At 36.7% G+C, this 14,646-nt stretch overlaps 2 protein-coding genes across 2 annotated transcripts; one reads left to right on the top strand and one right to left on the bottom strand.

Annotated features, from left to right (window-relative positions):
- Nucleotides 1-241: 241 nt before the first annotated feature.
- LOC125190268 (protein PLASTID MOVEMENT IMPAIRED 1-RELATED 1-like) lies at nucleotides 242-4,430 on the bottom strand. Its single transcript, XM_048087529.2, has 3 exons — nucleotides 4,300-4,430; nucleotides 1,734-3,973; nucleotides 242-1,623 (listed from the first exon to the last, which is right to left on the bottom strand). The coding sequence occupies exons 2-3, from the start codon at nucleotides 3,956-3,958 to the stop codon at nucleotides 462-464; spliced, it is 3,387 nt and encodes a 1,128-aa protein (XP_047943486.1). The 5' UTR covers nucleotides 3,959-3,973; nucleotides 4,300-4,430; the 3' UTR covers nucleotides 242-461.
- Nucleotides 4,431-11,559: 7,129 nt separating this feature from the next.
- On the top strand, nucleotides 11,560-14,250 carry LOC125187030 (glycerophosphocholine acyltransferase 1-like). The gene is made up of 8 exons (XM_048083537.2): nucleotides 11,560-11,941; nucleotides 12,114-12,233; nucleotides 12,512-12,569; nucleotides 12,636-12,736; nucleotides 12,925-13,020; nucleotides 13,100-13,193; nucleotides 13,483-13,732; nucleotides 13,815-14,250. The coding sequence occupies exons 1-8, from the start codon at nucleotides 11,846-11,848 to the stop codon at nucleotides 14,152-14,154; spliced, it is 1,155 nt and encodes a 384-aa protein (XP_047939494.1). The 5' UTR covers nucleotides 11,560-11,845; the 3' UTR covers nucleotides 14,155-14,250.
- Nucleotides 14,251-14,646: the final 396 nt, after the last annotated feature.

The following is a 14,646-nucleotide window of genomic DNA, read 5'->3' as shown; positions in this document are numbered from 1 at the left end:
CTTCTCTTTCGACATAGAGTCGCATGGGGTTTACACAACTTGCCTGTTCAGATAATTAAAAGAGGCACGCATACAGCTAGAGAGTGTTGACTGTTGAGCAGTTCACCATTTCCACATAATTGCAGAGTTCCAGAATATATGAAGAGGCACTGCATTCTCCATGGCATTTAAGAGAATCTTATGTTATGGGGTAAAGGGCTTTTACAGCAATGCTAATCAATGTGTTACACTAAGTCAGGAATTTACAAATAAGACGTTTAATCCTGTCTCCATTTTGGCTATTTCATGTATTGACAGGATAATTTTTACACTTCCTTGTTCATAGTAATGAATAAAACAAGTTAAGTTAAACACAAACTTGGATAAACTAACAACTCTACCACAGTCTAACCCACGTGCAGGATACAGTTTAGCTAAAATCTATCTAATCATGTGAAAGAAACTGCACCTTTATCTGAATGCTAGCGCAGTCTGATAGTCTCGTTGGGAAGTATAACATTAGGATTGCGAATATGTGGATTGAGTGCAGCAAGGTCCTTCCACTTTGCACCTGTTCCATGGACACGAGAAGAGATGCTCCATAGTGTATCTCCAGGCTGCACTGTTGTAGTAGATGAGGAAGAAGCAGGACTTGAATTCTTTACGACAGCCTTTGACTTCATTAGTGGATGCTTGTTCTTCTTGCCCATTCCGTTTCCAAGCAACCAACGGGACCCAGACTGTTGTTGATTTTGAGAACCCCATAACTTCTTTTTACCCTGTTCCATTTTCAAACCTGCAACATGCACCTCGTTGATTTTATATTGAGGAATCAGCTCTTCTTCACGATTTATGCTTTCTGTTGGTGTTCCAGTAATGTTCTCTTTTGTCGCAGTCGTCGACTCCTTTTCCTCTTCACTAGAGTTCCTTGCTAGAGGAACTGTTCTATAGATTTTAGGCCTCGGTGGGACAAACACTCTCTCCACTTGTATAAGAGCGAGCATTGGATTTCCCACAGGCTCATAGTTCCGCAAAGGATCACGCAGCTGTACCATCAGTGCAACAGTGAAACTATTGCCCAACAAACCATACTTCCTACCTCTGCCTCGTCTCTTCTCCCCCTTTGATTTTCCACGAAACAAATCCAAAGAAGTAGCACGATGAGCTGCTAGCAATCTAGAGGTCCGCTCGCTGACAAGATCATCATCATCAATTTCACCAGAATCAAGTTTCACCCATTCATCAAGTGTAAGAGAGAGACTCATCAATCCGTCAACATTGTCACATTTGTCTTTGATATCCAGTAATTGCAATCCACCAGTCCCATCAAGTCCTATGGTTCCACTGATATCAACGCTCTTTCCCTTCAGGGCTGAAAGTTCTCCAAAAGATTGTGTGCTAATATTTGAAGGCGCATCCTCATCTGTCATACCAGATTGTACTCTCAAGCCCTCAATAGAAAGAGCTTCAATCTTATCCATTGCAGATGGAGCGAGATCCTCTAAAGACACGTACTCTGTATCAGCACCCAGCAGTGTAGAACCACACTTACCTAACCCTGGGCCATAGGATGTTCCTTCACCACTCTTTTCCCCATTACATATATTTTGCATAATTTCAAATTCATCCTGAGATAAACCTTGCCTGTAACAAGAATGCATGTATCAATTAAACTATAAAGGAATCAAAACATCTTTGGAAAAACGAAATTCACAAAAACGGCATATACTAATGCACATGCAGTAACTACAGACCTCTCCAAACTGGGTGCAGCTTCCCATGCTATTTGTTGAATTGTCTTGCCAGTTATATCTTCCAAAGGCATCAATTTGTTTGCTTGCATGGATAGCTTCTCAATTCCCATAGCAGCCAGACCCTGAAGTATGTCCATTACACCAGACCCCATTTCTGCAGGGACAACCACTGGACTAGATGCCTGCATTATTAAGCTCCCTCCACCTTTTGCATTCCTGAAAAGGGCGGGATTCATTGAGCGCAAAAACCCTCCATTTTTAGTTTGCAGAAAGGGACCCAAACCTTCTGAAACAAGCTGCTGATCAAGATCCTTTGGAGGCAAGCCAACTGGGTTGCGAAACCCATCAGATTTACTAGATGGAGATTGTTGAAATGCCTTCTCATTCATGCCCCAGTCACGCATCAAAGCTTCAGTTTCCAAATCCTCTAACCTTGAGGCTCTTCTACTGAATGCATTTGACTCCATCTGAGATGTCTCCCGGAAACCTTCCAGTAGTGATGACTGATAGAAGTCATTAGACATAGCTTGCCAGACAGACCCTGTTGGAACATCGCTGTCACTTTCCATTGGATCATCCTCCATATCAAAGTTGAGTATACCTCCATTGGCAAGAGCATCCCTCTCAAATTCCCTTAGAAGGCGTTCTCTTGGAGATTCAGGCTCACTTGTAGAGCTCAAACCAAATGGACTGGACTCTACATTCAGCATTTTTAAGAAATCATTGGCTACTGAGTCAGTAATATCATCCATGTTAGGTGGTTTCTCCTTCGAGAAACTGTCTTCAAATGGAGCTTCACTTTCATCATCCTGAGACTCTAGTTCCTCATTCATTAAATCTGAAGCGTAAGTCAGTGCCAGCTCCAGTTCTTTCATTAGTGACTCTTTGGAGAGCACAGCATTCTCTTTCTTTGAAGAACTGCATGTTCTTATTGACTGCTCGTGCTTTCGGTAAACAGTGTCATTGGCGGAAGGATGAAGGATATCCTCCTTATTGAGGGTTACCTCCACAATGCCATCTGTTTCCATAACCTCTCCAGAAGCTAAAGCAACCTTACAAGGATCCTCTTCTGATCTCATGTGCTCCCTAGTGAACTCTTCTATCCCCTTCTCTGTGACAGCAAACTCACCAGTTTCCCACTCAGTTTCAGTAATTTTCTCATCAGCATCAGGAGGTTTAAATGAATTCACTTTACAGGAGTCAAGATGTGAAGGAAATGGATCCGTGTCTAACTTATTTTCAACTGAAGCATTTGGCATCTCTTCATCCAGTTTCTGATAAAGTTCATTGACTGATTGATACAATTCTGAAGTTGGCATCGGCAAGATTTCATGAAGCTCCTTTATATCTTCTTCAGACTGCTTTAAGGTATCCAGAGTAGCAGGAAGACTCCCCACTCTACGAAGGATTAGATCATCCTTGAGATGAGACTGATCCACGAAAGATTCTGTCATCGCCCTATTCTCTCGTAGGTTCAGGATGCCAGGAGTATTGTTTTTCCTTGAAGGCTCCCTACTATTTCCTACTACAATGTAGCCAAAACTGACATTCATTGTTGCACCTCCTGCTTTACCTGATAGCCTGAAACTAGTCGCCCACTTCCCTGAGCTCTTTTCATCTTCCAATTCCTCTAATGTTAGAGGTAGCAATCTTGTCAAATCTATATGATGCTTCCCCAAATCAAGCTCAGGGGCATTGTAAACAGAAGCATACAACAAGTAATTTTTTGCCTCATACTTGGCCACATTCTTAGTAGTGCCCCTGGAAACATTTACAGAACACGAATGAATAAGCTCCTCCTCAAAATTAGCTACCCCTTCATGAACTATATTCGGGGATGTCATCAGCTCACCATCCTGCCTCTTCCAATGCACAACGAGACAAACATCATCAAATAGGCTTGGTAGACCCTCAATCGAATGGACTAGGAGTGAGAAATGACATCTGAACCTTCGGTTTCGACCAGAGGTCCATGCCTTTAGACCTTTCCAGCTCCAAATTGAAGGCTTCTTTTCTTTCTCCTTAGCTTTCTCCGCCTTGATTTTATGCTCGGGCATAGGCGATTCTCTAACAGCCTCCGATCTATAAGCATCCGACGAGCTAGAAAGCCTATGCTGTTGCCTATCCGCAAACAAGGCTTTGCTAATGAGTTCAAGGTCATTTGCGAATCTTCCCGTTTGTGAAACCTCATCAATTTTCTTTCTGCCATCTGCTTTCGACAACATTGTCTCCTCACAAACCTGAAATTAAGAAGGCGATTTTGAAGATTATGAACCTATTTTCAACACACATAAATCCATGATTGCATCCGCAATACAATCCATTGCAAAAATTGGATAAAACATGAGAAAAATTCAAAATTCCCTAATTCAGGTCGAAAAATGTATGTTGAGTAAGGAAATATATTAATGAAGTCGAGCGCATGAATTAATTCATAAGGTTTCATTTCATCGTCAACGGATAAACGCATAAGCTACGAAAAGCATATCCCTCAGCTTATTCCGCTTTTCACTACGAAAATACATGAAGAGCGAAAGCAAATCAGAAGAGAATTGAGGAATCTTACCTCTTGCAGCTGAAGAAATTTGGGAGCCAAATCCAGCGCGCTCTCTCTCTCTCTCTTCTCTATTTTGGCATGAGCATGCTCGATTCAAAGTTGAAATTATACGACAGCATAGTGATTTTTCAAATTAAATATAAATATATCAAAATTATATTTATGGAATAATCCAGCTAGAAAATCATTATGATAAACGATTGGTGCTTCGTAGGTAGGTAACAGTACGATTTTTAAGTTTAGTTAATAGTATTAAATATCTTACTAATTTAAATTTATTCATTTTCTGTCAATTACTACCATATTATTTTGAAATTCGAACAAAGAAAAGTTATGTACTCCTACTACTTATATTATTTTGAAATTCGAACAAAGAAGTTAATTTCCATTTATCAATATCTTAGTGTTAGAAACATCACTCAAATATGGGGATCTATTTGAAAATCAAGTTCAGAATTTCGTACCATAAACTATCATTGCTCTATTTGAAGTGATGGCGAATACATAATTTAATCACTCAAAAAAAACAAGGGTATACATAAATTTAAAAAAATAATTAAGCCACAAATGAAATTAATAGGAGTGAGAAATAAAGCGCATATTTTTATCGTGTGGATAAGTGGTAGGAGTATTAATAATTTAAGTAGGTAGGAATTGACTGTCAGCTAAGGGAAGGATGACGAAGCTATTCTATTAGTGGTGGTTAATAATAATGTCACACATATTATTAATTTCTAACAATCATTACTTCATTACTGTTCCTTAGGTTTAAATATTGACAAATTATGCAACGCATGTCATGCTTTTCAATAACAGGCAATCTAAAAGTATCCGTTTTTGTCATATATGGTCAGCCATATAAATTCATAAAGAAAATGTTGTACTGCATAAAAATGACATGGAGTAATTAATGTAAATTTATTAAGGACTAAAGTTCAAATTTAGTCTCTTAATTTCTCTAATTTTTTTTTTAAAATTTTATGCATTTAAGTGTATTATTTTTTGGTTTCAAACGAAATGCTTTGGATCCAAATTAATATTTTTTTATTAAGTTTAGTGGTCAAATATTTTTTTATCAAATTAATGAATGAATAATTATGAATCTAATTAGCTAGATTAACCTATCCAATTCAATATTAAAATTTATAAAATTTATATACGAAAATATTAAAAATCATAAAATATTTTTTTACATATAATAAAAATATTTACAAAATTTATCTAAAATAAAAATAAAATAGAATTGAAATTTAAAAAATATTCACAAATTTAATTTTTATTATAGGTAAAATATATACTGGTAAGATATTTTTATCAATTTTAATATAATTTAATTTTTATAAAATATTTTATAAATTATAATTTAAGTAATTTTTACCATAGAATTTTTTTTTTATAAATTCTAATATTAAATTAATTAGGTTAATGTGGCTAATCTTATTCAAAATTCAGTCACTAATTGATCAAAACACATTTGACCATTGAATTTATCAGAAAATGTTAATTCGAGACCAAAACATAATATTTGTGATGAAAAAGGTTTTTTATAAAAATTTAAGGAACCATTTTTAACATTAGTTTCATTAAAATCAATTCAATTTAAAGCATAAAATATTTTAAAATTATTATACCTTTATATTTAAAATACTACTACTTATACATCAATATTATAAACGATAAAGTGACAATCCCTCTTAAAGCATAATATAAGGTTTGTATTAAAATGACAACCCCTCTTAAAGTGACACCGTGACACCACTTATACAGCAATATTATAAACGTTAAACAGCAATATTACAAACACTACACAACAATCTATAGATTGCTGTATAGTGTGTCGGATATTGCTGGACAAGAAAAATTGCTAGATAAAGACCAGCAAATTGTTGGCCGTCTTTTTTGGGGTCCTTTTTTTTGCCACGTGGTGACTTATTATTCATCCGCGTGAAGTTTATATTATGCAGTTAAAATTTTCAAATGGTTATGCTTCCCAATCACTTTAATTGAGGGATTCGATCTACTTCCAGTCTCAGTGTTCTGTACGACCTATTGTGGATGGAATGAAGGACATTGATAAACTTGTCTTGAACTATATGCAGCAGCCATCATGCATGTAAGTTCTGTAAATTCTGATCCATCTACATATGAGGTTTCAACTATTAGCTTATGTATTTTCCTAAAGACTCTCACATGCTTGAGGTCTCAAGATTTATAAAATCATTGAACCCTACCTTTCATAAGATATTTATGTGCCATAGCATTCATAACAGAAATAATACAGGTGTTTAATGTTATAATACGTTTTAAATGACATTTTTTTTCATGTAACAGTGTATAGGCAGAGGAATGCCACATAAGTTTCATTAGAAGTAGTAACACTGCTAGAAATGTGCCCATGATTACAGATATACATGCACTTCTATTGATGGTTGCTATCTTGTCTTCTTCTAATTGTTGCAGTGGCAGAGAAAATGGAGCCCATCGTGCAGAAATTGCCAAACAACTAAATGTTCCGGAGCATAAGATCATGTAAGTTCTCTCCCTCCTCAATCACCGACTCTCTTGAGCACTATATTCATTCTTTGGTTTTCTGGTTTATTGGCAGAGAAGCTATTGCATCTTTGAACGAAGAAGGTTTAATTTATTCAACTATTGATGAGTTCCACTTTAGGTCCACTGTCAACGGTTGAAATTGGATATACATAGGAGCGATGAAATTTTTTTGTGCTATATCTACAATTATCAACCTTTAGGTATGAACGAATATGAGTTCATTTTCTTTTAGCAACGTAGTGAATTCAATTTAAATCTATGAAATGGAATTTTTGGGTAATTCACTTGTATAAGAGTTTGGTGAAAAAAATGTTCAATAACATCTGCCTCCAGATTATGTTGAAAATTATTTATGGATGGAAGATATTCGATTCATATTACAAGCTTTCTAAGCTTTATTTATAAGAATCTGAATTGCAACAAGAAATCTGGTTAAGTGCTACCTTCAAATTTCTTTCACAAAATATATTGGTCCAATCATCTCTGCTGGAACTGAAATGTTCGTTTCAAATTATAGTGAAGAAGTTTTGTGATTATGATTTTCACTTAGCATATCTTTTAAAGTCTCGAGTTTGAGGAATCATATCATTAACAAAAAAAAGATAAACAATAAAAAATAAATGTACTCGCATATTAGAATTTCATGCAAATGTCATCCAAGATAATTATTCTCCCTTATCCCACTTGCACAACTTCAAGTACAAAAAGGTACATATGAGTTAGAATTTACAATCATCGTTAAATTTTCCCTCTTCTCTTCAATTTTGTAGATAAATAAAGTAGGTTGATGGTGTATGTTTTTAAGATATACACTTTTGGCATGTTGCTTTTGGGAAATGGGTATTTTAAATTTTCATCTCAAATGGAGACTATATAAACCTTCTAATATGGAAAAGATATTTTTTTTCTTTTACAAATAAAAAATACTATCACCGTCCTATAATAAGAGTCATATTTTGTCATTTCGTCGTCTCATAATAAGAGTCACATGTCACTTTTACCATAAATGGTAAGTAGATACTACATTCCACTAATCAATTCTACTCACATTTTATTATAAAACTAATATACATGAGTGAGACTCATAATTCACTAACTTATTTAACTCACTTTTTTTTACTTTTCTTAAAATCCGCACCCACACTAAATGTAGGGTAGTAATTAATAATGATTCCTCGTTATCATTATCACCATGATGACTCAAACCTTCAATCTATTAATTGAAGGAGAAACGTACCAATTAAATTGCACTTTATCGTCTATAATAAAACGATGGTTATATCTTCTCAAATAAAACTCTCTCCCAAAAAAATTACATAAAATCCATTTATATATAAATGACATATTTTATTGCATAAATGACATAAATGATATAGACTTCATCCTCTACTCCATCCCTCACAAACATAAAACATGATGGTGGGCCCCTCACTTATGTTTGTGAGGGGTTGAGTAGGGGATGGGGGAGAGAAAGTATTAGAGCATCTCCAATAGCGGCTAGCCCACCGGCTAGCCGAACTATTGCAACCGGCCATCGCACCTTCGGGGAGAAATTAGGAGAGCGCACGCCGATTTCCAGGCGCTGGCCGATGCGCTGGCCGCCATTGCAGGCTAGCGATCGGCCAGCGCTATTTTTTATTATTATTTTTTTAAAATTTTGAAACACTATATATTCGTGATTTTCACGTCATTTTTATTTGCACCACTTGTTTTAACGAATTTTCTCTCTATCTAAATTTTTGTACAAGAACAACCAGGCCAAATGAGTAACGCGGGTGGTGGTAGTGGTGGTAGTGGTGGGGATGCTGAGGAGTACGAACGGCGAACGAACGAGGCATTGGAGGCCTACATGAACCGCGAGATGGAGCGGTACATGCAAAGGGCCTTGCAGCCGGCGATACCTCGCCCTCGACCCATTGTCCACCGCCGAGCAGTGATTGATCGGGATCACGTAGCTGCACATCAGCGGCTATATGACGACTACTTCTCAGAGAACCCGTGGTTTGGGGCCAACCTGTTCAGGCGGCGTTTTAGAATGCGCAGGGAGCTGTTTATGCGTATCGTTGACGCTTTGGAGCAACGATATCTGTGTTTCCGCTACAGGCACGATGCGGCTGGCAGACCCGGCCACACCCTATTCAAAAGTGCACGGCGGCAATCAGGCAGTTGGCCTACGGAGGCGCGACAGACATGTGGGATGAGTACCTCCACATCGGTGAGTCGACAGCCCTGGAATGTCTGATGTATTTCTGTTAGGGCGTGATTGAAATATTCCGTGATCAGTACCTTCGAAGCCCTATCCCCCAAGATTGTCAGGATCTGATGCAGATGCACGGGGAGTAGCATGGGTTCCCCGAGATGTTAGGCAGCATAGATTGTATGCATTGGGAGTGGCTGCCCGACTGCCTGGAAGGGGGCCTACACGACCGGCTACAAGGGAAAGAATCCCACGATGATCCTCGAGGCCGTAGCTGATTACCGGCTGTGGATCTGGCATGCGTATTTTGGGGTAGCCGGGTCGAACAACGACCTCAACGTACTCAACTCGTAGCCCCTCTTTAACGAGCAGTGTCAGGGCATCGGTCCGGCCGTCAGTTTTGTAGCCAATGGTAACCGGCATGATATAGGTTACTACTTGGTGGATGAGATATACCCTAGGTGGCCCGTCTTTGTGAAGACGATCAGACACGCAAATGAGGACAGGAAGGCCTACTTTGCGGAACGGCAGGAGTCGGTGCGCAAGGACGTGGAGCGCGCATTTGGTGTGCTCCAGTCTCGATGGGCAGCAATTAAGGGTCCAACGCGTTTGTGGGATGTCGGCTGCATTGCTGATATAATGCACGCCTGCATTATCTTGCACAACATGATCGTCGAAGACGAAGGCGTACAACTGACTAATTGGGCCAACGTACGTAGGGAGGTACCTCACGATGAAGCCAGCCGCCTCCATGCACATGCCGACATGCGCCAAGTGAATGCTCATATTCAACTCCAAAAGGATTTAATTGAAGAGTTGTGGGCATGGAAGACTGCACGGCGATAGTTTTTTTCTTTATTATGTAATTTTTTTTAATGAATGTACTTTTTTTAAATGAAATTAATATGTCTCGTAAATTTAATTCCGTAATTTATCGTAAATTTAATTCCGTAAATTTAGTTGTTTTTGAATTACTTTTGTTGCGGCTAGCCTATTTGCTTAAAATGATGATGTGGCAATTGGAATTTTAGTGCTGATGACGTGGCAGAGAGAGAGAGGCTGGCCTAAAGGCTAAAGCCATTGAAGATGCTCTCAGGTGATCCCAAGTGCTCAAACACATAGTTCAATATTAACAACATCTTAGTTGACAACACAAATTTGAAAACATCAAGTGAATCAACACACATGTCGTTATAGTATACTTCATGTTTTCAAAATTCATACTCTCATCCTTTCTTTTTTTCTGATGTAATGGTTGAATTTGGTATGCATAGCTGAGAAATAAAAAGACAAGACAATAGTTGAGATTTATGACCCTAATTGAGAATTGAGATGCAATCTCAGTCACTTATTCAGAATATTTGTGAAATATCAACAACATGTAGTTTATGTCAACTAGGGGTATTATCGTCAATAGTCTGCACATCAAATGTCAACAACTTTATTCAATAAATACTTTTTTTATTTTAATTATTTTAATTTTTTTTAATTTTTTTAAAAAAAATTTATATTTTTTTTAAGAAATTTTTATTTCTTTTAAACAAAAATTTCATTTTTTTTTATCAACTACATATACAATTCATGTTAACTACACATCAAATGTCAACAACTTTATTCAATAAATACTATTTGACATGAATTGTACATGTAGTTGACATTATATTGTGTAGTTAACATGAATTGTATATATAGTTGACATGGATTGTACACATAGTTGACATTATATGTGTGTAGTTGACATGAATTGTGTGTGTGGTTGACATGGATTATACATAGTTGACATTATATATGTGTAGTTGACATGAATTGAATATGTAGTTGAAAATTTAAAAAAAAATCAAAAAAAATTTAATTTTTTTTAAATAAATTAAAAAAAAATTTAAAAAATTTAAAAAAATTACTCCATCCGTCCCACTTTAGCAGTCTCATTGACTTTTCTGTCCTCTTTTTGTAAAAATGATAAAAAATAGTTAAAGTGGAGAAATGGTAAAGTAAGAGAGACAATAATGTTGATAAGAATCTTCTCTATATTATTCTCTCTGTTAATTTACCATTTCTCCTCTTTAATTATTTTTTATCATTTTTACAAAAAGAGGGCAGAAAAGTCAATGGGACTGCTAAAGCGGGATGGAGGGAGTAAAATTAAAAATGAAAAATAAAATTATTAAATAAAATGTATCATGATATTACCATTCTGCCCTTTCATAATTAATTAATCTATAGATATTTTCCATGTGGAAAAATCTGGACCATTTATTTAATAAAAATAAGTGGCTAATATTGCATCTCATTTCTCAATTAGCATAAAAAATTTCAATTATGACGATATGGGTGGGATGGGATTAATAATTAGCCAATAATAATTGGAGACGAACAAGATAAGATGTGACAGGCTCGATCATGATAAAGGGCTAATGAAACAAGAGAATGAGGAAGGTATGATGGATATAGTATGGGCTGCCCCATTAGTCACGACTCACGATAAGGAATCAATTGAGATTGGTTATTTAGTCAAGCTTGATAGAAACTTGATTTACCAAAAACCTTCAGTCGATTGTGATGTTGATGAAGTAGAAAGCATGAAAATGAAATGAATTGTATTCCTATATGTAACTTAAATTAACCACAATTAGGGATTACCAATTTTATATAAATTTAATTAATCAGGAGAGATAGAGAGAGGCCTTTATTTCCGCCTATATTTTAAACAAAACCCATGTCAAGATCTTGTTTTTAATTCCCCAAATATTGAAGAATATAAAAGTTTCTTGAAACGGAAGAAGGAATCGTAAATAATTGAAGGGAATGGCAAGCGATGAAGATATGACGGAGGTCGATGATTCCAACGGAGGTTCATGTTCATGCGGTAGTAAGGATCAACGGTTGAAAGAGCGAAAAAAGGTAGTAGTAATATTTTTAAAAAAAATCTAATACGTTATTATTTAATTGCATTCGCGTGCGTGGTCAGAAGATATGTTTTTTTAATGAGATTAGGCGTTTTCCTGATTTGGAATTGGGTATATTTTGTCATTCGATAGCGTGCTTGATTGGTTGTGTTTTTGATTGAGTGTAGAAAGTTGCTCAAACAAAGGAGATGCTGTCGAAGCAAGCAGTTCACACAAAGGAGATCTTGTCGAAGCAAGCCGTCAAGATCGCTAGACAGGCTGAAGAGCATGAAAGCTTCATCAATAAGGTCACTTGCTTTAAATTTGTTGAGAAATGATTAGTATATCGACTACGTAGCTGTTCAGTTTGTTAGACAAAATAATCATGAGATGTAGTATATGATTGACTATAACTAATTATCAAGTGATTGTCCATCTAATTTGAGTTGTGAGATTCAATCTCATGAACCAAATTCAATACATATTTAATCCCGATATATGATCTTGCAAACTGAACAGCCTCTATGTAGATTGTATTGGAAGATGCCTTTGTTAGTGTTTGATTTGATGTTGTGGTGTGGTGTAGGTGACGCACTTGCTTGGTGTTCTTGGCTTCGGAGGCTTCTGCTTCATCTTGGGTGCAAGTGAGTAGAAACTTCTCTTCCATGGTGTTTTCATAGCTTTGGCTAATCGTGGTTTACTTTGATTAGGGCCACAGGATGTTCGATATCTCTATTGTTTGTTCTATGTCATTTTTGTCCCACTTCGATGGATTTATTACAGATACAAGAAATGGCATTATTATCTACTTGTAAGTTCTTACTCATCTTTGTAGTTGATTTATGTTATAAATTCAGGTGCCACAAGTTTTTAGTTGGAAGTTTAGTTTCATACACATCGATCTACTAGTTGTGTATTCTTTTCTCGGTTTTTTGACTGCTAAAACCATAAAATAGAAGAGGGGCATTAGCGACTCATTTAAGTTCTTTTTGGGTGCAGGATTTTTGCTATTATGCCAATACGATATTCTTGATCATGCTTCTGTTTTATCCCACAAATGAGAAACTTTTCATGGTTTGCTTCTCATTTGCAGAGGTAAGCAGTTGGCTTATATTACTTCTGCCCAATGTTAATGACCGTGATTCACTTTGTACGGACATTTTAATGGGCGCAGGGACCCTTGGCATGGGCACTAATCGTTTGGCGATGTAGCTTAGTTTTCAATTCCATGGACAAGATTGTAAGTGTCTTTATACATCTGTTGCCAGGTACGAAGCTGTTTTCCTTTGTGAGATAATTCATACTGGCTCTGTTTGACACTGGATCTAAAATATTTCTCCGACTTTGGCATTATGCCTTCGCTTCCTTGTCCACCCTTGCTACGAGAAAAACACGAAGAATTTTTTTGAATGCAATTTCTTTATCCATACTTGTGTTGAAATATCGACTTTCTCCCTGAATAAAATGATAAGAAAAAAAAGATGGATTGCTGGTATACGTGTACATAATAATCGTCCAACCACGTTTCTTAGCTAATGCAGTAAATTGATTTCCCAGGACTAGTTTACTTCACGATCCGATGGTGGGACCCCGTATTCTTTGAGGCGATGCATCTGGATGGGGATGCTCATAGAGAATCGTGGCCCTATGCGTGGCCCTATGCAGAGACGAAGTCATACCTGTGGACATGGCTTTTCTTTGTCCCTTTAGCAGCTTACGTTGTCTGGCAGCTTCTTTATTTTCTGATTGTAAATGTGCTTCGCGGACAGAGACTGCTGCGAGATCCAGAAGTGATGACCTCCTACAGGTTTCATGACTCTCACTCTTATTCACATACATCATTCAGACCAAGACCTACTCATATTTATACAATTCTTCTCTTGTGATAGGGAGCTGTCGAAAAAAGCACAAAAAGCAAACAACTTATGGTGGCGGTTGAGCGGGTTGCTGGGAGATCAGAACCGGCTGTTTATGTTCATTCTGCTTCAGGCAGTGTTCACTGTGGCCACAACAGCGCTTACTGTCCCGATATTCCTGTCCTACAAATTACATGTGACGTTCCAACTGCTCAAGGTATCTGCGACTATATGGAACGGGGGTAACTTCCTTCTAGAAGTGATGCCCAGACAGGTGATTCTGAAGCAGAAAAGGAAGACAGAAATGGGGCCTGTCGTGGTCGAAACTTCTGTGAAATTGACCGATGGTTCGAAGGTAACATTATCTCAGTAGAAGGTGTACAATTTGAAGTGTTTGTAAATCTGGTCTTGTGGTATACTATGTGATCAGAAATTTATTTGGTTTCTATAGAATTTTCCCTTTTGTTAATTTTTGTTTGTGCTAATTACATAGATTTGGTCTAACTGTAGCTTAGTTGGAAAAAAAGGAACAAAATTTAGCTCTCCTTTTTTGTTTGTTGTAGAATTACTCAAAAAAAATTAGTTGGAATCGACAGTTTTGTTTTATTGAATAATGTTGGTTGGTTATGGATTCAGTGAAGATCCAAAGCAAAATCGACAAAATTACATCAAGCATATAAGAAATTAAACTGAGAAAGTGGTTGAATAATAGTGCCAAGTCATTTTCACACCAAGATACTACAAGTACTCAAACAATGAAAAAAAGATGCATAATTTATTGACCGTTAGATTACATGATCTCGTGGTCTAAATTTGGCCTTGGTTTTGCAATAATATTTATTTATATATGTTTGGAGTGTGATAA

Source organism: Salvia hispanica, chromosome 5 (assembly GCF_029641045.1).
Source record: "Salvia hispanica isolate PSC_SH4W2 chromosome 5, Shi_PSC_v1, whole genome shotgun sequence".
In the NCBI taxonomy this organism is placed as follows: domain Eukaryota; kingdom Viridiplantae; phylum Streptophyta; class Magnoliopsida; order Lamiales; family Lamiaceae; genus Salvia; species Salvia hispanica.
This window is presented reverse-complemented; position numbering and strand designations above follow the sequence as displayed.